The following is a 26,199-nucleotide window of genomic DNA, read 5'->3' on the forward strand; positions in this document are numbered from 1 at the left end:
ATTTTAAAACAATAGAATGCAAAAAAAAGTCAAGAGATGTGGATATGAAATGAAAGTGAAATAAAAAGATCCATTTACTATTTTAGAATTGAAATAACATTTAACTTATCTGTCAATCATCGCTGAAAACAATGAAAGTATGCCAAGGGAACTCAACTCTAAGGTTTTTTTTTGAAAACCAAAAAAAGAGTGTCAAATATCCAATGAAAGTTTTCGATTTCCGTGGGGCTAGCGTGGTACGACGCAATTGAAGAAATACAAGAGGAAAAACAGCTGACAAGCCTCGTATCGTGACAGGTGTGAAGCAGGAACTTGTCCTCTGCCTCTGGAGTCTGCACCTTTCGCTTACGAATTTCAATCCCTCTCGCTTACGAATTTCAATCCGGATTCACCTCCCTGCCTCGTTACCGAGTCCCTCTCACCACAGTTACTCGTGTAAATTGTGGGGCGCTCTCTCTCTCTCTCTCTCTCTCTCTCTCTCTCTCTCTCTATCTAGCTAGAGACGTAGTCACGTAGAAGTCGGACCAGATCATCGGTCTAGCAACTTGCAGCGAGTCCTAGCTGGGCCGGGTCCTCTCTCTCTCTCTCTCTCTCTCTCTCTCTCTCTCTCTCTCTGTGGACACTGGATAGCAAGCTATATATTGTAGCCTGCGCAGTATCGTCGCAAGTGACATCTCTCCCTCTCTTTCTCGGTTCCCTCTCTATTAGGAACGCAGATCAGAGATGGGGCTATTGCAGACTCTGCTAAGCTTTAACGCGGCTTTCATGGAGTGGCTGAAGCCGGAGCTTCCACCTCTCTTCTCCAAAATGACGCTTATCGACAAGTTTCTCTTTCTCGTATACTCTCGCCCTCTCTCATACTCTTATCATATTTGCTCGTCAGAAATAGAACGTTTACGTCTTGAGTTTCAAGAGTACACATCTAAGGTAGAGGAGCGAGTAAAAAGACGGGTCCTATTTAGGAACCCGTCGACCCCCAAATAATAAAACGTAATTTATCCCCTTCAGAGACACCAGCGCGCCAGTTTCTCTGTGATTAGCGTGGCTGAGAACGGATCTATGACATTCGATTGAAGGTTCAAGCCTTGCTGTCGTCTTCGTCCCTAAACTCCCCCCTTGACGGCTTCGTCATTGGACCCTTGTTTTTTCACACGCGATTTCGTATTCTTGGTTGATCTTCGCCTGTGGAGCTCCCTTCATGCTGCCATTTTTGTTGGAGCTTGTCGACGCCAAGCTCTTTCATTTGCACACCTCCACGCTCAAAATGGTGGAGTATAGCTCTGCCAATTGCGCGTGCATTTTCACCGCCTCTAAACTGGCTCTTCTACCCTATATATGAGGTCCTTGGGAATGTTTCTCAAATATGCACTGGCCCTTCCAAACCTTCTAAATCCATACACTACACAAGAGGTCACCAACTACTTATAATTGCTTGTTTTTTATGGTGTAGGAAATGGTCGCCTAGTGACCATTCCTATTAATCATGGGCGAGCGTTGGAGGCTGGGAGCCTTGATTGCGGGAATGGTCAATAGGCGACCATTATCGATTGTCCAAATTCAGGGGAGTGGAGGCTAATATACATGCACCACATGGCAGGTGACAGCGATTGTGCAAGCCGTGGTGAGATTGAGCGCATTTCCGTTGTTGATTTGTCGCTCATTGATTGCATGCACCCTCTGCAAATTCTATGCCTTGAGGTGTAGCTCGTTGAATGAGATTCTCGCTGTTGACCTTCCATGCTGTCATTGGACAAAGAAAAAATCATTTTGCATGTTGAAGGGCTGCAAAGCTAGGTTCTGCAAAATAATGTAGAGGGGATGGAGGGTGTAGATCTGTTTCCCCCGACCCTAGACTTCAACGGGTTCTAGACTATAAACTAGCATGATCATATTATATTTTCTTGTACTGATTCACTTTATACTCCATGGCACTAAGGTGGACGATTAGCTACTCAAGAATTCTATAAGCATCTCTATTGATTATGCCTTAGTATGCATTATTAGGTGGCATGAGGATTGAGGTGAAGCATTAGATATAAACGAAGCTTGTAGGATGACCTACAAGGAAGGAATCGTGATAATTCTCGAGCAGCTACTGATCACGGGGGCACTAGGAGATGCTCTTTAAAATTAAAGATTCTTAAAATCAAGGGAATTCGCTCTTACCATGGAGGCAGTGATGCTCTAAATTTAACCACAAGTACATGAAATACATCTTTCTTAAGGCATTTTAGCTTTGAGGGATTGAGCTAGGAGATCTGGATAATAGTTTGAAAAGTAATGATTTGCAAAATAATACACTTGTAATCTAACTCCCATTAGCAATTGGAAGACTGTTTATAGTGTTGATTTTTTTCTAAAATAGAATTAAAGAAACCTATCTTTTAATTGTAAATACATGCCATTGCTTGTCAAAATGATAAAGCCTATTGAGCACACATGTATGCAAAAAGTGTACCACAAAAACACATAACTCTCAAGACAACGGCGATTAAAATCCTAATTCATATGGCTAGTCGACTCCATGTTATGTGTTCATGCATACTACTTCATGTGTAGCACAAGACACCTCCTCCTTTCCCAATGAAATGACTCCATATGTGCCCTCATTCCCACCCTACCATTATCCATGTTTCCATATAATCAAGGTCAAACATATAACACCCTCTAGCTTTATACAAGGACAACAATTGAGAGGGGGACATGCTAGATATGCCTCTTTAAGGACTCATTGTATGAAGGTAATGACCATGTCATTGCGGATGATCTTTCAAAAGTGTTTTGATGTGTAATTCCCCAATGTCTAATTGCTTGAGCATACCCTTATTATAATTGTTTGTGTCAAGGTGATCCACATGGTAGATCAACATTATCCTTGGTATCATCTACCAGTGTTTTTGGGACTTGCATACTTGGAGGTTAGGCGAGGTCTACATCAACGGTACAGTTTGATCAATGTGGGCCAAGCCCCTATAAGTATCCGTTTCAATCCATCAGAGATTCCTTATCGCACTGCCAATGGTGAGTTCAACGACCCCTTCAATTCTGATGCTGGTGAGCAAGGATCATTTTTTGGTCGCAACATTTCACCTTCCCCCAACTATGATGTAAGTTTCCGATGTGCTCAAATTTTGGAAATTCAATGGTTATGTAAGAGTACTCCTCAATCCAAATGGAAGTATTGGCTAGAAACATAGATGCTTGTTGCTCTATTTATTTCACTCATGGATCATTTTTAATAGTATAATCTAAACTGCTAGAAAGTTTTATTGATAAGAATTTAATTGGTTACAATATAAGCTTTCGGTAGGGTTATTGATGAGGTCTTCTTTTTTGTAGAATAAGAAAGCAAAGAATTCAAGTCTAAACGATCCTCATCCAACCTTGGTGGCAACAAAGCTCTTAGCAAGGAAGACACTTGTGGATAATGGCACACAATTCAATATGCTTGCTGCAGCTTGGATTCAATTTATGATCCATGATTGGGTTGACCACGAAGAGGATATGAATTTACCACAGGTAATAAATATTTCAAGATTAAAGGCTAGCTTGTGGATGAAAGCATGTTAACGTGTGATGATTTTTGTTGTCTCGGCGGACAATGCTACTTAGCACAATTTTGACATATGCTAACTAGTACAATTACAAGATCTAGATCTCTAAGATCTATGACGTGTGATATATCAATAAAAAGCTCCTAAAACAAGGAATCCATATGTACAAACTTCAACAAATTTTGATATTATTTGTGAAAATTTTACTGTGAACCCAAGTTTTTTTAGACATGCTAACTTGAATATGCGAACTATCACAAAAAGCGTGTCACGTTAGTATGCTTTTACCCTTGTGGCTTTTGAATTTATGAAGAGTCTACCTTTGTTATTGACTTGACTTCATGTATGTTAGACTAGCTACACAACTTCCCAACCAAGTGACTTGCCTTGTCACTATTTACAATACAGCAGACAAAATAATATTTGTGCTTTCAAACTGATTTCTTTTTTTTTTGTTTTGTATGTCAAGAAAGAAAAAAAAATTAGTTCACAAACAAAGAGGTGAGTTTATAATGATTCTTTATAGCCATGTTAAATTCCCATTGAACTCACGATTCCCGCAATTGTTTGAGTTCTACAAAACCCACATTTCACAAGAAAACTTAGAAACTACTTATAGAGTGAGGTGTATCTCCTTAATATTTTACTATTGTTAGCTAAACATTTCCCAAAATTCTATCTTGGTAATGATATGACTCACTATATAGATATTCATAATTAAAGGATTCACTATATATAGATACTAAAGATGCCCTAATCTTGGTAATCAATTGGTTGTCATGTGAATTTTTGTAGTGAAAAGATGCAAAACATTGGTATTCAAGGATGTTGGATCTCTTTTCCTATGCGTAGTATATATAGATTGCTCAATTTTGATAGCTATAAGAACAAGAGTACCTTGTTTCAAAGTGCTTGAATGCTTGATGTATCTACAAAGCCATAAGTTACAAGATAGTCTTCTTATTGGCTGTGTATATCTTCAAATTAGTTATTGACACAAAAGAGAATATTTTATCGTTGGCTAACTTCTTCCTTTTAAATAGGTTGAGCTAGTGGCTCCTTCTTCCATAAGTTCCGGATGCCCATTGAAATCTTACAAGTTTCATCCTACAAAACAATACTCTATTAATAACTACGACATACAAATTGGACACAAAAATATAAGAACGCCTTGGTGGTAAGATAATTCTTCATTGAGGACATACATTGTGTCTTTTTTCTCTTGATGATAGAAATTTTGTGTTCTCCAAATACATGGGGAGCATGAGATCATCATCTTTTCTGATTTCTCAATGTGATGCAGGGATGGAAGTGTCATTTATGGAAACAATTCCAAAACGTTGGCCAAGGTTCGTGCTTTCAAAGAGGGAAAATTGATTTTAGGAGATAATGGACTATTGCAAATTAACACTGAAGATGGATTGCCCATCTCTGGTGACATCCGTAATAGTTGGGCTGGTGTCTCCTTGTTGCAAGTATTGTTTATCAAAGAACACAATGCTATTTGTGATAAGATCAAGGTATGTGCTCTAATTTTAAAAATTCTTCTAAACAATAATTGGTACCCTAAGGATTATCTTTTTCTTATAATCTCTCTTAATTGTCACAAAAAGAAAAAGAGTATCAAATTTTTCCTTTTCGTTGCACTGACATATTCATCACTAGCTATCAAGTTGCTCTTGTCATCCAAAATTGCAAGTGAAAAAGGTTATTTTAAGTTAGTTCAATGACTTCCACGAACAATGTGAGGTACAAGTTGATGGTTTATATTAGAAATATTGTCATTACCTAGTGGAAAGCATTTTTTAACTAATTATGTTTCTCAAAATGCACACCAAATGACATCTTTTTTATTTTCATACTCATAATTTTGAGTGGCAGTGTTGTATTAACTTAGGAAAGAATGTACATTAAGCCTCAAGCAAAGCCAGTGCCTTGAGGATCCCAAATGTGCAAAAAGATGCATATAGAGCCAAGTTAGTTGGGATATGGCTAGTATCTAAAAGATCAAATTTAGTGCTTTTTGAGTAATTGACATCAAGTAGTGCTTTCTTCTAGTCTTTGGAGATTTTGTGTTTTCCTATAAAAAGTATCCACTAATTGATTTCCTTAATAATTTCTTCAAAATTTGTCCATCGTGAGGTTTCTATTAAGAACTTGAAAGTTTCTTTATTTCCAAGTTTGTTGGAATAGTAGAAGCAGGTAGTCTATGTGCATACCAAAACGGCTTGGTTGTTGAGCACCTTTCCTCTAGGCTCTTAGAATCAAATAATTCTTTAAAAGGCAGATATTTCAAGTATTTTGCACCCATATACAAGTTATACCCATGAGACCTACTGTGGCCAGATAGTCTTTGAATAGATGGAGGGGTCTTTGATTGCTCCTTGAAATTCTACACATAGTTTACTGCCTATTACTATGGATTTTACTTTGTTCCCCATTGGTAAAGCCCCCCCACATCACCTTCCATATGATTTTTATTATGTAGGCCATGTAGGATCTCATATGTACTTGTAACTACTAGCCACTTTGTCTAAAGCCACTACAATCTCCATTGTCTTTTAAGCTAGTGGGAAGAACATATTTGTTTTGTCATAAAGTTTGATATAAGTTCCCTTTGTTTTGGGTACATCAAATTTTCTTTTTAGGGGTCAATGCCAGACTCTTTAATTGGATTTGGCCTCATAGATAGTCGCCACAACATTTAACACTTTGGAAATCATAGGCTTTCATTCTATTGATGTCAAAGTGGGTAGCCAACTAGTCTGCTTATGAGAGATCAGGACTAGCACATGCAACTCTCCACCCAACCGAGGCATATATAGACCCTTGGCCTACTAAATATAGGCCCCTTGTACCACATGTGTGTCCTGGCCCTTGGTTCAACCCATCTTACCCTACGCCTGACATTACTCCCCCCTTGGAGAAGCATTTTCATCCTTAAAAAAAAGTGGTGATATCTTTATAAGAATACTCATGTTCTCATAAGAACACTCATGTTTTCCCCAATGACATCCCTCACAGATTCAGTTATCCATTTGATCAATACACGATTCAGTAGGAGGCTCAATGTAACCAAGAAAAACATCTTGATTTTTCATGTTGTTTTCCCATTGCAACCATTTATGTAACTGGCTTATACCCAGAATAGCGTGTAGACTCGGTTTATAACTCACTTGAGTACTTCAAATGAGTTGTCACAACTAAGAGGTGTCTAAAAGCATACCTCTTCTCAATTTTACATGAAAGTGACATGTTGACATAACTCATTAACAAAGATTAAGTCCTTGGTTTGTTCACCATAACTAGTGATTGAGGTTCAAAACCTGATTGAAACATGAAGGAACTAAACCTAGTCGCAACATGCTTTGCCTTATAGTAAGCAAACTCCAACTAGGGAGATAAACTTTTCAATTGGATTGCTTTGTGCAAACGTACATGCTTAGCATATCCTTTAGCACAAGATTTACACTTGTAAACTACCTCTCCACCTATGGATAACTTACAATACGGAGTTGTGTTTACCAAGCATTTACATACAATCTTCCAAAAATGATTGGTAAATGTGGTTCACAATTCCTTGCAACATTACTGATTAATGAACAATGTTGTGAATCACCAACTTGGTTAACTTGAGAGATTGTATATGCTATGAATAAATTGTATAAAGTTTAGTCACTTATCTACAACAAACACCTAAACCGAGCCATGAACTCTAATGGTGATTTGAAAATCCACAATGAATCTCATAGAGATATTGCAAATAGTGTGTGGAGTTATTTATAAGCTATCAATTTCATGACTTTGCAGGTCACTCCCAATCTGCCTTTGCTGAACAACACTAGGGCCCATAACACCTAGTGTGCATGTATCTAGCAAAAACTAATCCGAACCTGCATTTTCATGACTGTAATTGCCATTTCTTACATGGCAGATGTGATGCTCATAGCACACATGATGGAGAAAGGTAAATAGTTATATGAAAGGAAACTAAATACTTGCTACTTCCATCACTTGCTAGCATTCTAACACGTTTGAACCATAATAGAATGTCAAATATAAATCACATCTAAGCACAAACAATGAAACATTATCAATAACAATATATAGCCTTGCTATACGCACAAACAACCATATGTGAATGTTGTTAAACAATACTTGTAAGCTTCACAAGTGTTACATGATATCCTCTCTGATATCTCACAATTTTTTTCCATTGAAATTGTTCTTGATAAGATGTACTCAAAATGGTCTAATACACGGATATGACCACCACCTATGAACTCTATTGCGAAATATAATTGGAATAACAAGCACCAATGCCAGTCCTAGAGACTCACATTATCCACATGTGGAATATGTGTCATAAAAGGATGTCCAATATAATGGCATCCATCAAGTACAAGATGTACTTGTTTATGGAGGTAACTGTAAACACTCATCGACATGAGTGAGGGACCCTCATAAACCTTGCTTCATAGTAGTTAAACCGAACTCCATAAGTTCCTAGACAATTTTGTACCCTTGTGACTAAGAACATGTGCTAAATAGAGTTGACTATGCAAAGCCGAAGGAGGAAGAGAAGATAGCACATTTCCATGTGGTGCTCGTTTGCAAGTGACCAAGAGACAAAAAATAGGACCATTGGCAACCCAAACTAGTTTGTAGCCGACTCCATGTGATTCTACACAATTTGAACTCACTCCTTCCTTCATGCAAGAGATTCTTCACGTGCCCCTAATTTCAGAGAGAGAGAGAGAGAACTCTGATACCAATATGAGGGACTCAAGACTAGCACATGCAACTTTCCACCTCACCATGCAAAATATAGGCCCTTGACTTGCCCCCTTGTACCGCATGTGTGTCCTTGCCCTTGGCCTGTTGCCCTTGGCCTGTTGCCCTTGGCCTGACCCGTCTTACCCTAGGCCTGTCAATGCTTTATTTAGTTTAGGTTGCTTCTATCCTAGAACTTTGTTAAGTGCATTTTCCTTTGATGTTGAGTTTGATGGTTATTCATTTCCAAAAGAGATTTACTGAAACACCTCCAATCTTCAAAAGCTAGGGAGACCAATGGGCGATAAAGTTCTCCAAGTATCTAGTTCTCTTACCCCATTGAAGTGATTTTGATGCTTTGGCACACTTGCACACAAGCTCGCCAATAATGCCTCGTAGTTTCATGTTTGGTACATTGGGCCTTTGCATGGATTTTTGAGTATATTATTCTAGTTTCACCCTGTTTCTTGGGTCTAGCAACCTACTTCCATTGGCACAATGTCATAGCTTTGGAACAACCACCACCACCACCCCCCCCCCCCCCCCCCCCCCCCCCCCCCCCTCTCCCCTTTTCTTTTCCATAAGAAGCATTTCACATGTTTCAAGAGCTCTTTCCAATTGCATTTGGACATCTTTGGGATAGGGGGAGAATAAGGACAAGTAAGGGATCGTGATCCAATCAACTACCTTTACTCTCCTATGTAAGGGAAGAAGCATGATTCCCATCTTTTCAGCTTGCTCCTAATTTTGTCCATGACCCACTAAAACTTTTTCTTGTCAAGGACTCTCACCCCTGTGTGAGGCCCCAATGTGGAAAAACACCAATCCTTTAGAGACCCAAGCTTCAAATGCAACATTCAAAAGTTGAGATTGGACCCGAATGCCAAATTTTTCTTTTGTAGAGTGTGCACTTGAGCTTGAATTGCTTAAAATTTAGAAAGTTACAAAGAGCCCTGGCATATGCTCCAAAAAAATACATAAGAGGGAACGACAATCCCGCCTAGCCTTCCTTACTTAGCTTGCAATTCTTACTACAATGTAAATTCCATGAGAACCTTTCCAGAACAACATTTGCGACTAGGATTTCACACTTCCCTTGAAACAGTAGCGCATTTTTGGACTGCCAGATATCTCTCAATACAGTAGCTCTTACAATGCACACATAAGTCAGAATATCCAAACCATCAATGAACCTGGAGCCCATAGCAAGGTCGCACCTAAAGAAGGGGGTTCCCAAATGAGTATACACCTTCCTGCATATTGAGCCTGTGAAGTCTCTGATTTTTGGACATCCCCAGAACAGGTGTGAGAGGGATTTTTTCGGGTGCTTGCACCTAACATAGGTACCTTTGGCAAGACCTCTAGCTTTGGCTTTATCTCTGGTTAGGATGAAATCAAGCAAAAGTCTCTAGAGAAAGACTTTGTCCCTCTCTTCACACTTGGCCCTCCAGATGTTCCCAAGTACTTGTCTCCATTTGTTTGCTATCCACTTTTTGGACCAAATCCTTTTGAGGTGTTCAATCCACCCCTCCATAGAGCAAAGATTTTCATAGATAGTTTTAGTCTTGGGTGTGTTGAATAGTCTTTCACCAGGCCACTTCCAAGCTTTCCAATCAAGCAGTGTGGTGAAATCTGAATGACATCTTGAGAAGGAAACCAATGGGGGACCTTTCAAAAAACATATATCAAAATAATGCATGCCCTATTTTTGGATTAGGAGCCATATACTTTAGTAAAAGGAGTACTGTATGGTATGCTTTGCAATAGTTCAGTAGGCTTTGTAGAGTTTCCAATGAAATTGTAGATATTTTATGCAAATAGTGTAGTAGGCTATGTAGAATTGTAGAGATTTTGAAAAAAAAAAATCGGCTCGTTTATTACAATGATTGCATACTTTGGGGGACTAAATATGTGAAGGTACATGATAATTAACACGCGTCATGACACTGTTACTAATGCATGCAATAATATTTCAGTCTAGTCATCCAAATTACTCTGATGAGCAACTATATCGTCATGCTCGATTGGTGGTAGCAGCTGTGATAGCAAAAGTTCATACGATTGACTGGACGGTTGAGCTACTAAAGATGGACACTCTTTATGCAGGATTACGAGCTAATTGGTGAGTTCTTTGATACAAAAGGCTCCCTCTCTCTATATATTTTTGTGTTGTGTGTGTGTGTGTGAACACACTTGCACTCATATATGATGGTTTAACTATACATATGTGGAGAAAAAAGAGAGGGGAGGGCATATTATACATTGAGAGGAAATGGCTTTTATATTTTTCAATGGCTTTAAAATAAATAAATCACTACCTATATAGTGCAAGGAAACTCTACCTACATAATGCAATGCAAGGAGAAACTCTACCCGCGTCAAAATTATTTGACACATCTGAGATGACCCTTAAATGTACCTTTGATTAATTAGCTCAAATGAGCATTTCAAAAAAAAAAAAAAACCTTCACATTATATAATGGTACAGTAGTTCTAAAGCATGCATGCAGCCACAATATTTTCTTCCCCATCTTCTCCACTTCAGCCACTCTCTCCACTCGGCCATTTCTGGCATGGTGCTCCTACTTATTGCTCACTCCTTGAACTGAGCGCTAACTTCTTGAAGGGCGGCTTGTGAAGCTCCTACTAACAACCTAGGTTGGCCTTGATTTGAGGGAAACTATTATATTTTAGGGCTAATTACCAAAATACCCCTCTAATTTGTGGAAATTCTCAAAATACCCCCAATATTTTGTCATAAATTCCCCAAATGCCCTTCAAATTTTCCAAAATTTTGAAAATACCCCTGGTTGTGAGAGTAAATTTCTCCAAAAATAAAAAGTTGTATAGCTTTTCATAATAAAACTAATTGTCTATCACACAAGATGCTAAAACTAGAATTTGAGTTGGTTACGTAGGCCTTGGAGTTGAATCGCTTCATTATTTTTAGGCATAGTTGCCTTTTTTGCGAGGTAATTTGTGACAAATTCCATGCTAAGCACTCAAAAACGGATCTCATTGTCAAAAAAGAATCAATCCAACCAAAATAGATGCAAGGGTATTTCGAGAATTTTTTAAATTTGAGGGATATTTTGGGAATTTCCACAAATTAAAAGGGTATTTTGGTAATTTTCCCCATATTTACACTTGCTCTCAACACCCAACTCTTTAATGACGTTCATTGCTCTGCATGCGCCCTCAAACATAGCCAACCTTCATGTGTTGCAATGCTTCTCATGGAACTCTACCTTCGACCTCCCCAGGTCCCCCCGGCATCTGCCTTCTTTGTGCTGATCATGATCACCCCTTTAACTTTCCCCACCCTTTACACCCACACCTAAGTCCTCAACCACTAATCCTATCAACTTCCATCGAGTGTAGGAGCACCCATCTTGATTGCCATGCAAAGGCGTCTATGGTCATGGGGGCTTCTCTTAATCATCACAACTACCAAGAAGAACATCATGCTACTAAGAAATGATTGTAGGTCAAAGCAAGCATGCCCAAGAAAGCCCGCTCTTTAATTTTCCGCCCTTTGTTTTGAGGGAGCCGGATTGGGGGGGGGGGATTTGTTGACTGAGGTTTGCTTTGGGCATGTACATGTGACAGGTCCTGTATGCCCAAAAATCTGCAATTGCCCCTTCAAAATGCTACCCATTTCAAAGAATTCTTCACAAGAGGTTTATTTTCTTGAGAATTGTTAGTTTGTAGTGAAGCAAATTCTACATTGTAAAATGCAAAGTTTGCCTTATTATTGTATACCTATAAGCCTCTGTATGTAGACTTGGGTAATCCAAAGATAAAATCCATGTATATACTCTCCCATGATGAATTAGAGATTGGCAATGGCTCGAGTAATCGAGGTTGCTTCTCTCTATCATACTTAGTCTTTTGGCATACCGCATATTTTGAAACATACTCTTGTATATCCACTTTCATGGTAGGCCAATAGAAATACGTCTCTACTCCTCAAAGAGTAGGTTGAATGACTCTATGCCCCGCATAGGGAAAGGCATGGGATTCATATGGTGTCATCATGGCATGAAATGTAGATGGGGGAGGGGGGACATGCATGCACGATGAATAATAGTAGTTGGTACTAGCATCTTGAGTCAAGGGAACAATTTGCTTGCAAATCCAATGAAAGAGAAATTGGGCCCTAGCATGTGTGTACGCGTGCGTGCGTGTGCACACACACACACACACACACACACACACACACACACACACACACACACACATATATATATATATATATATATATATATATATATATAGAGAGAGAGAGAGAGAGAGAGAGAGAGAGAGAGAGAGCAAGCAGGGATAATAAGCCCTCATGACCACTAGGAAAGATGAGAGAGCCTACTGCCTCCCCTCCTTTGCTCTTGTTGTCCCGTCTGCATGTCGCCTTGCCTCCCCCGGTTTCCTTTACCTGTCACTTTGCTGTAGATTTAAAATTAAAATCCATAAACACCATCGGGTGAGAGACGATAAATATTATTTAACGTGATAAACTGTATACATACTGAAGGGAGGCTGTAGGGCTAGAGAGAGAGAGAGAGATTCCAAGAGTGCATGGGCCTATCTGCTACACACACACACCACCCCCACCTCCCTAGGGAGGTGTCAATTAGTGATTTCATCCACATGGCAGCGTTGGTGGCGGTGTCGCAGTCGAAGTAGTAGTATCTTATTAATGTGGCAATATAAGCATGTAGTAGGTCTACTCAGCGATTTTTTGGGACTTTTTTAAAGGGTATCTTCAAAGATATGGTTTCGGGAAGAGTGATCCTCCTTTATAAATAACACGGGGTCCAACTCACGGGATCAACGGCAGGGGCGAGTGGATGGCCGAGCGCGTGATTTGGGCCGTCGGATCGACGCAACAAGGGGGGGGCAGGCTTTTCATTGCGCAAAGTCGCATAGTTGTCAGCAACACGCGATAGGGTAGGTGGTCAAGGCTGTGAGGTGCGGAACGGGAGGTCGTGGGTTCGAAGGGGCGGACGTGCAACAAGGAACGCTGTTTTTTTATTTAACTGGGCATGCGATCAACGGCTGATCTTGCCCCTGCCGTTGATCCCATGAGTTGTGCTCGTGTCAGTAATCAACGAGCAAGAGTGATGAAAGGAGTTGGTAGAGGCGTGAGTGTGTACGCAAGGAGAGCATTGGAGCAATATCGAAAGCTAGCACGACAGATGGAGGAGAGAAGCAAAGACAGGTCGGTCAGTCGCCTGCAGTTCTTTGCATGCCAATGCGCCTCGCTCTCTCTTTTTCTCTCTCTCTCTCTCTCTCTCTCTCTCTCTCTCGTCTGCAACAAAACCTTGTGGAGGCGATGATGGTAAGGAGTGGAGGAGGGCAGACGAACTCTGTCTTGTTTGTGACGGGCCTGCAGGAGGGAGACAATGCTATAGGAAGGCGGATTCGAGGCAGGGGAGGGAGCAGGCCCATGCAGAGGTAGGTAAGGCATACCTCGCAGCAGGGCGGGGTGATGATGGCGACATGGGCATGATTCTCTCTCTCTCTCTCTCTCTCTCTCTCTCTCTCTCTCTCTCTCACAGAGGGGTGGCCAATTTGCGGATGCGCAAAATCTGTCTCTCTCTGGCTTTTGCAAGAGTGGAGTGTGCTGGAGATGGTCACAATAAGGAGATGATAGGGATCTTTGATGGAATTTGGTAGGTGCAGGTGCAGCAGGCCTTATGAGGAAGAACTTGGTGAGTAACGGCTTGCTCCCAGGCGGAGTGGAGCACGATGAAGAGGCGTTCTCAGAACAAGTTTGCTCTGGTTTGCAGCGCAACCAGCACAAGAGGGAGTTGAAGAGATGGCGAAGGCAAAATGGGTGTGCGCGCGTGCAGGAACAGGGTGTGTGTGGGGAGCTTATGCAAGGCAATCAAGAGGAATCTTGGGCATTTTTTATTGAGTAAATTTAGGAGTAGTATGCAGAATTATAAGCATGTAGTAGTAGTTGTAGTAGTAGGTAGGGGGTACCAGCTGGGGTGAAGAGGGGGAATAATGAGAGATACCAGCGAAGTAGCAGTGAAGCAAAAAATGGTAACTGTCGGATGACGCTGCAAGTAGAATATTGGGAAAATTACCAAATTTGTGGAAATTCCCAAAATACCCCTCAAATTTCAGAAATTCTCAAAACACCCCCAATATTCCCAAAATGCCCTTCAAATTTTCCAAAATTCCGAAAATACCCTTGGTTGTGAAATTAAATTTCTCCAAAGATAAAACTTTTGTAGCTTTTCATAAGAAGACTCATTGCTTATCAATACGAGATGCTAAATCCAGAATTTGAGTTGATTATGTAGGCTTTGGAAATGAATTGCTTCATTACCTTTAGACATAATTGCCTTTTTTTTTCATGGTAATTTGTGGAAAATTACATGCTAAACGTGCAAAACGGATCTCATTTATAAAAAAGGAATAAAGATTGAAAAATCTTGAACAATCCAACCAAAATAGATACAAGGGTATTTTAAGAAATTTTGAAATTTGAGGGGTATTTTGGGAATTTCCACAAATTGGAGGGGTATTTTGGTAATTTTCCCTAGAATATTTGTGAGTAGGTGTAGGTCGGAGCATGAGCAGGTGTCGAACGAGGCGACAAGGAGACAAAAAGGGGATTGAGCAGGTGAGAAGGGATGCGTAGTGCCTGCATGGTAGAGGTAGACTAGCAACTTTTTTTAATACAAAGTGTTGCCAAACATAGCAACAGTGTGTCGTTCGTGTAGTGGTTACCAAGGAAGTTCCGAGATGGTTTAGCGTGTGTGGGTGTGGGTTCAACACCAGCTTCTTGTTTTTGTAAGGGTAAAAAGAACGTTGAGTTCCCTCAGACCCTAGAGAAAAGAAGAGCATATGGAAGCATCTTGGTAATGAATAGAATAACAAAGCGAAGCATGTACTAGGGTAGGTCTTACACGTTTGGAAAACGAAACAATTCAAGAATCTTGTGAGATCCTTGTAAGGAGATATGGAGAAAGGATGATGGAAAGGGTCCTTGTGATAATTATGGATGTATGCCTCTCTCTCTCTCTCTCTCTCTCTCTCTCTCTCTCTCTCTCTCTCTCGTCTGTTGCAGAAGGCGCACAGGAGTTGAGGAGAGGCTGCTTGGAAGAAGGCACACTACAAGCCACATGTCTAATTGGGCACACACAACTGCGCGCCTCCTATTCACGACATGCCTTGTGAGCCTGACCAGCGACTATGCTACCTCAGATTACACCCAATGTTGGCGCTAAATAGTTGGTGCGCAAGCCAGCTGCGTTCTCTTGCTAGATGGTTGTGGGCGAGGCTGCAGGCGGAGGTTGTTGGGAAAGGCGTGATGTCCTCCTGTAGTAGACAGTAGAGGGCATGCCGGGTGGGGGGAAGGGAATCTGATAAGGGTATCTCCAAACTATTGGGTTTTTCTTAAAACGGAGCCAGTAGTAGAGCTGATTTGATAGCGAATCATCTATTAGGTTACATAAAAAATAAAAACACAACAATAATATCACATAAATTTTTTATTTTTTATTTGCAAAACTCATAATTGTGAGAGAAAGCACATAGATGGCCATTTTTGCTCTTATCGGTTCTCAAGAGCAAGTAGAAAACTGTGTCATTCTCACAACAAATAGTAACATACCATGACATACCCCAAGAAACATGTTGTAGTGGTATAAAACTCAAATTACTTAAAATATTTAAAAATAGCATAGCATTAAAACAAATTTGGGTTTATAAATAATCATGAAAAACGTTTTTATTTGGAGTGGAACTTAAAATCTTTGCAAACTACAGGCTTGCGTAAATTATGCATCAAAAAGACTTCTAAATATATCATCGCTAATGAATCCAACAAGTTTACATTGTTAACATGACGTAAAGATGTCATATTACGATCAGTGTTAGAAAAAACCCCAGGTCCTATGTATTTTAATTGGTTGAAATCCTGAAATCCCGGTTAGATTTTGAGCTTGCCTTGAAGAAAATTGGGAAATTTTCACAAGTTTTAGTGTAACCGAAAAAAGCTTCAAATTTTGACATAAAATCGGAAGAATTTCATGTTTGCCTTATTCTCTTTGATTAGGAAAAATGTTTTTGAGTGGAATGTATTCTTAGACTCTCATTTAAATGTATGTGTAGGCAAGAATAATCAAGAATGCTCATTATTGAACATCCGTTTTGCAGGTATGGAATCCTTGGAAAGAAGTTCAAAGATTTGTTTGGTCATACAGGCTCACAATTGCTTAGCGGATATGTGGGCATGCCAAAACCTCAAAACCATGGAGTACCCTATTCTCTTACAGAAGACTTTGTTGGTGTCTATCGAATGCACTCTCTTTTGCCTGACTCTATCACTTTGAGAAACATCAAGAAGACAGCAAGCAAAGCAACAAAAGTTCCTCAAATGGAAAGCGAGTAAGTGATTTTATCCTTGCTACATTTAATGACGAGATAGAATAATAAAAGAAATTAAAAAAAACATCATGTCCATGATAAACCCACATGGTATAAGTGGACTATTTAAAAATTTCCAAAGAGCCCTAAAATGGATAGATATATGGATGGAAGTATAGTTACACAAATGAGAGATTGTAGAAATATTAAACTAAATAAGATTTGATTATGGTTATTGTTATGAGACTCAAATATATTTACAAGTCTAAAATTCATGGTAGAAAATAAAAAATAAGGTTTTGACATCCCAAAACACCCCCCCCCCCCTCCTCCCCCTTTCCTTTTTTTTTTTTGACATACAAGTTATTCCTAATAAGATAAACCACATTAAAAAAATATTGCACACTCTATTTTATAAAATTGTCCATAAAAAGATGCCATGTCAAGGTAATCGCGTATTCGTACAAGTATTTTTAATTGGATTGAGATTAGCACCCCCGCTCCTGTGAGATATATGTATAGCTCTTGGCATGGGGTCGCTGAAGTGGCAAACATGGATGGCAATGATAGAGTAAACACAATGGCTATTATGAAAAAGTTTAACACTAGTCTTGTAAAAAAATAGCCACTTTTGTGGCTTTTGTAAAAAAATAATTCAATAGCTATTTAGATGTCTAAACAAAAAACCCTCTCGGGATATACACCCAACACATAGTATGAGTTGCTAGACAGTGACAGATTAAACATGATGGCTATTATCAAAAAGTTTAAACAAATTCTTTGTATTAGTTTATACACAATGCAAATTATTTTCACACATTTTGTTTTTGGGCAAAATTCACAATGGTGAGTGGATTATATTGATATATCCAAACAATTACATATTGGTTAAATATTAATATATTTTCACACACTTTTACTATAGCCTGGTTGCTACCCTTATTTATGCATGCAGGATCCCAATTGCTAACCTTATACACGCTGAAGGTGAGAAACTTTTTGCAAAAGTGGGATTTGATGCGTTGCTCGTCTCCATGGGCCATCAATCTTCTGGAGCTCTTACACTTTGGAATTATCCCACCTGGATGAGAGAGCTGATACCCCAAGATGTTGATACAAAAGATAGAGAAAACCCTGTGGACCTACCATCATTGGAAAGTGAGTAGCGCGAAGTACACTTACAAAACAATTGCTACAATTTGTTAGTGCATATTTTTACAAAAGTTAATGTGCACAAGGGAAAAAATAGCACAAAACATGCTTCTAATTGAATTGTAAAATTTCTAGCATCCACTCAATGCAAAACCAAAGATAAAATTTCTTGATTTCTTGAATAGTAATTCAAAGTTCTAGGATGAAATTTTGTACTCTAGATGAGTGCACACATGCATGCATGTGTTTGGGTTTTTCTTTGCGTGTGTGTGTGTGTGTGTGTGTGTGTGTGTGGAGAGAGAGGGAGAGGGGAGGGGGGGGGATTGTGCACTCTAGAATGTCTTTGCATGCAGAGCTCACCTTCTATTAGTAAAGACAATGAATGTTGTGTACTCTTGTAATCAAAACACAAAACACTTTTGCTAACTCAAGCTCAAACACAATATGGATTTACATTAAGTGGTTACTATAGTATAAAATTCAGTTGACTGAATAGATACAATTTTATACTATAGTATACAATAGTATCTATAGCTGCTGGAGGGGTCATGGCTCTCACGAGCATGACTTGAATTTGTAATTTTTTTAGTTTTATTTTTTATTTCTTTGTTTTTTTGGCAAAACTCACAATTGCGAGTGATTGTATTAGAAATGCCATCGAGAATTATACAATTGACATCAAGCTCATGCCAAACCTTGAGAGACAGACGGTTAGATCAGAGCCTCACATCCACGCTAGCTAGAAGTACAATCACCAAGAGCTAGGTCCTTTACATAACGAGACTTGTCCGGATAGCAAGTATTTCCCTAATCCAATCATCAAAGCTTTGGCTTTTACCTGTCACATATATTATCCTTGTACAATCTCTGAGAAGCTAGCTAGTGAGAGGTCGCTATCAAAAACTTGGTAGTTTCAGGCCTTCCAAATGCTACTAAAAAATAGTATCTAACAATTTGAGTACATATTAGAATTGGTGGACTTCGAAATTGTCATAGATCCTTCTTGAAAAACCCAATGTTCCATGTTCTTTGGATCCATTTGCACACCTTCCCTGCCTGGCCTCTAATCGTCCGACATTCCATGAAGAGGTGGACAAGGTCTTCGCTAGCCAATGTGAACCTTGAGCACCTATCGGACCCGATACCACATGCTTGAACCTTAACGCCTATCGACCAAGCCCCCCAAAGCATCTTCCACAGAAATACCTTCATCAAATGAGGCCATTGTGGATTCTACATGTTCTTCGTGACCTCAACCCGTCGATCATCCCACCATTGTGTCTTCCAATGTTTGTTCAGACGGAGGGAACCAATCAACCTCATGCATTAATGCTTGGTAAATGCCCTTCGTATGAGGTTTAAAGAATTGGCTACTCATGGGCCATTTCCAAGCATCCCACTCAAAACTAGATTCCCAGATAGGCATCATAATATTGTCCAAGCCTTCTACAGCTCTCTTGACAAGTAGCCTCCAAGTGCCATTGAGTTGAAACTCGATAGCCAGCTGGTCAGAGGACTTCCAACACTTTTTGTTTTCGTCCCAAAAGCGGATCAACCACTATAGTCCTTTATTGTTCAACTTTTTGGCAATTTCTCTCCAATATGGGTTAGAAATATATGGCAGCAACTTTAGACAGCCAAGGGGAAGAGTGCGAGACATAATTTTGTAAGTATCTGGTTACTTCCCCCATTGTAGTACGTGTGTTGATCTATTGCACTTTAACACCAACTTCCCCATAGTGCCACTCAGCCTCAAGCCAGACCACCTTGAGGCTAATAGTTTATCGTGCACCTCTATCCGTTTCCACTAGCCACGTTTAGAGCAGAGTTTTGTGTCCATCATATTCTTGGTCATGATAGCCCAAGATTGATCCTATTTTGCAATTGAGACCACAAACTTGGCACACAAAGCCTCAACATGAACAACATGGTCGAGAATTTTGAGGGCACCCTGGTCCACCGGTCGAGCGACAACCTCCCAGTGTGCCCACTGCCATGATGATAGGACTTTAGTGTTGTTCCTCTTAGTTTTGTTAAATACAATTCACACTCACAATTGTGAGTTTCGAAAAAAAAAACCATTTCCAAAGGGTATAGCTAGTAAGTACCATCTCATGGTTTGATCTTTTTTAAGGCCTTGTATATTAAAGTGATAAACAAGGATTGTGGTAGTCTTTGTTCGAGTTTCACTACAATAAAGGATGCACATATATTGCTATTTTGAAATTATTATCCATTTTTATTTCTCTTAAAGACAACCAAATATATTTTTACAGACGTAGATTAAACAATATCAATTTTGAAAAGTTTTTCTACTACAGAATCTTTATCGTAGGCTTTCTTTTGTATTAAAAAAGGAAAGCATTGGGTTTTGGGTTAGACTCTAATAATCAACTTGTATTTGTGCAGTTTATCGCGATAGAGAGAGACATGTTCCTAGGTACAATGAGTTTAGACGCAAACTTCTTATGGTGCCCATAAAAAGTTGGAAGGATCTTACAGATGATGCGGATGCAATTGCGACCCTCCATGAAGTTTATGGAAACAATGTTGAACTACTTGATCTTCTTGTGGGGCTTATGGCAGAGAAGAAAATAAAGGGCTATGCAATTAGTGAGACTGCCTTTCATATATTTTTGCTCATGGCCTCAAGGTAAAAAATACATGTCATAGTTCTTAAATAATAATTCGTATAATATTTATTACTGATTGATGTGGCACTTAAAAATTTCAAAGTTTTATCTATGCCCAAAAAAAATGGTAGTCATGCAAATCTTTGTTTATTAGCTATGGATGCATTTGCAGATATGGATGGATGATATGCATTTGTGTCTAGCTAATCCATTCAAATTTGAAGCACCATTGTGTACACACACACACACACACGCACACGCACATACATACACACACACACACATTGTGTGTGTGTGTGTGTATACTCACACTTAGATGAACATAATAAATTAATAAATATAAACACACACACACACATTGTGTGTGTGTGTGTATACTCACACTTATATGAACATAATAAATTAATAAATATAAACATACACACATATATACATACATACATACATACACATATATATATATATATATATATATATATATATATATATATATATATATATATATATATATATATATATATATATATATATGACATACATCCCCATTGATGCATTCATAAGCACATATAAATATGTGCTTTTTCAACATACATAAGTCTGTGATTTGAGTAGAATAAGAATTTATACTTTTGCTAAATAATCATTTTGTTGTTTGGAAATTAATAGGAGATTAGAAGGAGATCGTTTTTTCACATCGGACTTCAATGCTGAGGTGTACACAAAAGAAGGTCTAGATTGGGTAAACAACACTGAAAGCTTAAAGGATGTGCTTGCTCGCCACCATAAAGAGATTACGGACCAATGGCTTAATCCAAATATAAGTGCGTTCTCGGTGTGGAGTGCAAATACACCCTCAAAAAACCTTGTACCGTTATTATTTCGTATCCCATAAAATCAGATGATCTTTCCTAGTTTTAGGTGTCTTCTAATCTTTAATTACCATCACAGCTATGACAAAATGTTTGGCTATCCCTTTAGATTTTTTTAAATTATATAATTACTTGTTTTTATGTTGGTCATATATACTCAATGTTTTGCAATGTATTAATCAAGAATGGCTTGAAAAATCTTGTAAGTTTCTTCAATCTTAATCTGTTTGAAATGATAGATATTACTACATTTACTTGTTAAATATCGCCATAATTAATTAGGGTGATGCTCTTGTTGATCATATTTGGATGTGTGGATATTGTTCATAGAGTGGTGCACCTCTCTATGGTTGTCGTTATCTATACTATCTATAATGGGAGGAGGGATTCCGGCTCCCTTCCCCTGACACATGGCATATTTTCCTTGCTCTGGCCAGCTTTGTTGGTGTGCTCTGTATCCAGCACTCAATGCGCTCAGACAAAGAAAAAGAGAGAGACGACGGAGCTGCCGATCATACTAGTGTGTGTCATTTGTGAGAGGATTGCGGGATTCAATGTGGTTTTATTTTTTTTGGAGTTTCTTTCATAAAAAAGGTCTTAAAAACTCAATCACATGAAGCTAGGAGATTTGTTTCTAGAGGCCATGCGATATATAATTATATGGGAAATTTACATTGGCTTTGGGAGTTCCTCCCGCTATTTTGCTTGTTTTTTGTCGTAATAATAAGTACAAACAACCATAAAATGGAAAAAATTATTCTTTGGACAATTTCACGAAGCATGCTTATCCCAAACATTAGACATTTCAATGTTTTTTTAAGAAGACAGCAACAACGGTCTTTGAGCTATACTTTGTAGTCCCACCCTTTTTTTTTTCTTTTTGGGCCAAACGCACAACTGTGAGTGATAGATAATATTAAGAATACAGGATTTCTTGTGAAATTTTTTGGTGTTATGCAATATATTTCCACTCACCTCTTGGTAAAAAATAAATTAATACAAGGGGGTTTCATCCACGCGGGTTTATCAAAGGAAGGTCAATATATGACAACAACTTGGCAGCAATGTTGGCATTGAGTACGCAGCCTTCACAAAGCAGGATTGTATTTTGCTTCGGCTATAGACCTCGACAAGGCGTATAAAAGGATTATGTGGCTCATCATTGAAGCTGTCATGAAATCACTGGCCTTTGGGCCTTGCCTTTGTCGACTTATACACACTCTGGGTGCAGGCTGTCAATTTGAGGTCTTGTTCAATGATAGAATTGTGGGCGCTCCTTTGAAGCCAAAAGATCTATCAAGCAAGGATGTCCCTTGGCCCCTCCTCTCTTTCCCATCGGGTCACATTCTCTAATAACAATGCTCGAAGCTGCTGCTGTGTGGGGTGAAATTGAAGGTTTAACTTTGCATGGTAACAACCAACTCCTGGCCAAGATGTTCACAGACAACTCCCTCCGCTTTTTGAAAGCCCTCCCTCAGGTACTCAAGAAGGCGCTAGAGATTGTGCAGACATTTGCTATGGCTTCAGAGTCGAAGTGTAGTATTGAGAAGTATAGACCGATCTTCTTGATGGAAAACGACTCTTTTGACCCATTAGTCTCGTCAGGGGAGATTGTGTCTAAAAGGAGGATATTTCGACATCTGGGCACTCCCTTGGGTGTGGATGTTACACACAAGCAAAGGTTCCAGTGAATCCTGGAGAAGATCCAGAGAAAAAGGAGACGGTGGGAGTATGTGATACTTCCCTTCCCAAGTATGTGTTACTTCCATTCCCGACTCGGGTCAAAGTGATCAATTCATTTAGGCTTCTTTATATTGCCTTCACCAGCCCGCTCCTCAAAATAGACAAATGTAACTCAAAGAAGTATTGGAAACATGTTAAAATATTCTTATGGAAGAACAATACTAAATCCTCATCACCATGGCAATGGGAAAAGTGGGAAGTTATTGCTCAACCGTTGGTCCAAGGTGGCCTTGAAATTCTCAACCTGCTATTCATGTTGAGACCATGTGTGCCAAATTTGTGGTCGCAATCGTAGAACAAGACCATCCTTGGGCTATCATGACCAAGGATATGATAGACAAGGCAAAACCTTTCTCTAAAGGTGGTCAATGAAAAGGGATCAGGTTGGCTAAGTTGACCCCCATGTCACACTGCAAAGAGAGAAGAAGAAGAATATTTTTTTAATGTCTCCTTGGCTATGTCAATCTTTGTGTCACACTTCAAGGGGGGGTTTAGACTTTAATTGTTTCATCCCTGGCTGTTGCTGACCTCCGTGTCGCACTGTAGGGAGTAGCTTAGGATTTACAATTAGATCCCCCATCTCTGGCTGTTGCTGACCACCACGTCGTACTGCAGGAAGGGGTTAAGTATCTTAGATCCTTTGTTCCTGGTTGTTGCTAAACACCACATCGCAGTGTAGGAAGATTGGGTTTAATAGATTCCTTCTCTCTGACCGCTGTTGATCACTGTGTCGCACTGCACGGAGTGGTTAGGTATTTTAAATCTTTGGTACTTTGCTGTTGCTGACCATTGTATTGCAGTGTAGGAAGATTGGATTTAATAGATTCCTTGTCTCTGGATAATGCTGACCACCACATTGCACTATAGAGAGAGAGTAGGTATCTCAAATCCTTCATTCTTGGTTGTTGCTGACCGTGTCGCACTACAGATTGATTGGATTTAATAAATTCCCCGTCTCCAGCTGTTACTGACCACCGTGTCGCACTGTAGGGAGGGGTTGCTGACCACAGAGTTGCAATGCAGGTTGATTGGGTCTAGTAGATTTCCCATCTCTAACTGTTACCGACCACCGCGTCGTACTGCACGGAGGGGTTAGGTATTTTAAATCCTTCGTCTCTAACTTCTATTGGCTACCACGTCGCATTGCAGGGAGATTGGTCTTAATAGATTCCTCATCTCTGGATGTTGTTTACCACCACCTCACACTGCAGAGAGGGATTATATATTTCTAGATCTTTTGTTATTGGTTGTTGTTGAACATAGCATCGCACTGCACAAAAAGGTATCACATCATATAGTTTCTCATTTTCAAATGTTACCTGTCATTTTGTTGCTTTGCAAAGAGGACTATTGTAATTTAGAATTGTAAATAAGAATTTCAATTCATGAAATGTTTTTATATTTTTTCATTTGAAATCTTATAAGTCAAAGTTATTTCTATTCTAGTCTATCTTATTTGCTTCGTGCATTTTTAGGCTTCAGTCATGGTAGATACAAAGTTATCATGTCAGCATCACAAAATCATTTGTGATCTCTTATTTTATCTCTCTATGGAGTATCCACTTCATACAAAGTTTAATGATTTTGTGATTGAACTTGTGGAGCAGTACTGACTGAAACTGTGCAGTGCATTCCTTGTTTCATTTGACCCATCTCTGCACACTGATGGAGTTATGCAGAACATAGGAGAGAAATTATGGGGCCAAGTCATTAGAATCTTTGAAAGTATGGTTGCCTTACTCTGTCTGCACACGGAATGGTCGTCAAGTCCTTTACTTCAAGTTCTGGTAGCAGAACCATCTCAAAAGATGTGAAGATACTATAACAATTGTCCAAAGATGTCAATTGGAAGCTAGCCATGTAAGCTTATTGATCATATAAACAAAAACACTTTTGTCTTAGTATACATCCAAAAACAAATCTACTGCCAAGTAGCCTGCTCTACAGGAAAATAAATGATATCCTTGAATCTGCAAGTTGCTCTTCAATAGCTCCTAGGATCAAATGGGATAATAAGAAATTGCCCCAATAGTGGAGTAGCATAATATCCACATGAGCATACATATCCTGTATCAATCAACTTCAAGAATTTCTGCTCCAAATATGCTATTCCCTGGATCTAGTAGAAAGAAGCCACAATATATACCCAAAAATATCCATCCATAGTGAACCTGCTTTTGAAGATCTGTCGAATCACCTAGATCAAATACCATTAAGGTCACATAGCATTGATGGGCTCCGCAATATACTAGAGCTTCACCTGAAGCATAGTGCAACACCCACATCTCATACAATTTTGGTAACTTAAGGTTTACCAGCAAGAATGAAAGAATTATGACTCCCTTTTACTGGTAGCCAGGACATCATTGACATAAGAATTACTAGGAATAGTATCAAAGTCCAGCCACATTTGGCACATTGTCCAAAGAAATGAAAAACCCTGCGCACTTTACGCAGTATCAAGGATGATTTAGCATCATCACCCCCTCTAGCTTCATAGCCATTATGAAAAACCTTAGGACTTCCTGGACCTGTATCATCAGAGAGATTTTTACCTGGTTTTTGAGTTTGATAATGGATAATAGCTTTATCCTGAAGATCTTCATCCATAGTATCCTTGGGAAAATCACCCTTGGAAGTCTCAACATTCATCAAAGCTATAGGAGTTGGCTCCTTTTGCAACCCGTATATAAGCATAGATGTAAAATCCATGTTAATATCCTGTTCCCAATCAGCATGATCTAGGCAATCTTCAAACTCATCAATATCGTCCTCTGCTTCTTCATCTGCATCCATGCTACTTAGCAAGTCATTATAACTTTGAAAAGGTTCATTAGGCACCCCCTCAGAAGGGGTACATGCATCACAAAGCTGTTCTATATTGCTATAACCTTCTTCTTCAGATTGGGCCAAAAAACCATCGATTATGGAATTTGCTTCTGTGATAATAGAATCAACAAGCATATTGCTAGGAGCAACCATAGGTTCATTGGCATTATTAGGTTCATCCTATGTTCGCTCCACAATCTTGGACACTTCATCAGCTATTGTATATATAATAGATTTATTTATGCAATCATCTGTAGTAAATCT

General features: G+C 39.2%; 1 protein-coding gene across 1 annotated transcript; it reads left to right on the forward strand.

Moving 5' to 3' along the window:
• The first annotated feature begins 626 nt into the window (after positions 1-626).
• On the forward strand, positions 627-21,552 carry LOC147465465 (alpha-dioxygenase 1-like). The gene is made up of 10 exons (XM_086520328.1): positions 627-837; positions 2,847-3,107; positions 3,340-3,519; positions 4,598-4,731; positions 4,858-5,074; positions 10,304-10,449; positions 16,500-16,730; positions 17,665-17,867; positions 20,271-20,514; positions 21,161-21,552. The coding sequence occupies exons 1-10, from the start codon at positions 724-726 to the stop codon at positions 21,384-21,386; spliced, it is 1,956 nt and encodes a 651-aa protein (XP_086376454.1). The 5' UTR covers positions 627-723; the 3' UTR covers positions 21,387-21,552.
• The last annotated feature ends 4,647 nt before the right edge of the window (positions 21,553-26,199 follow it).

Source organism: Adiantum capillus-veneris, chromosome 1 (genome assembly GCF_014529385.1).
Source record: "Adiantum capillus-veneris isolate H3 chromosome 1, ASM1452938v2, whole genome shotgun sequence".
Taxonomy (NCBI): domain Eukaryota; kingdom Viridiplantae; phylum Streptophyta; class Polypodiopsida; order Polypodiales; family Pteridaceae; genus Adiantum; species Adiantum capillus-veneris.

What these genes read in the sequence shown, in the direction of transcription:
- LOC147465465 (XM_086520328.1), top strand. Translation starts at nt 724, where the DNA reads ATGGGGCTATTGCAGACTCTGCTAAGCTTTAACGCGGCTTTCATGGAG. An exon ending in TCGACAAGTTTCTCTTTCTC is followed by an intron (nt 838 to 2,846) that starts GTATACTCTCGC and finishes GTTTGTGTCAAG; the next exon opens with GTGATCCACATGGTAGATCA. An exon ending in CACCTTCCCCCAACTATGAT is followed by an intron (nt 3,108 to 3,339) that starts GTAAGTTTCCGA and finishes TCTTTTTTGTAG; the next exon opens with AATAAGAAAGCAAAGAATTC.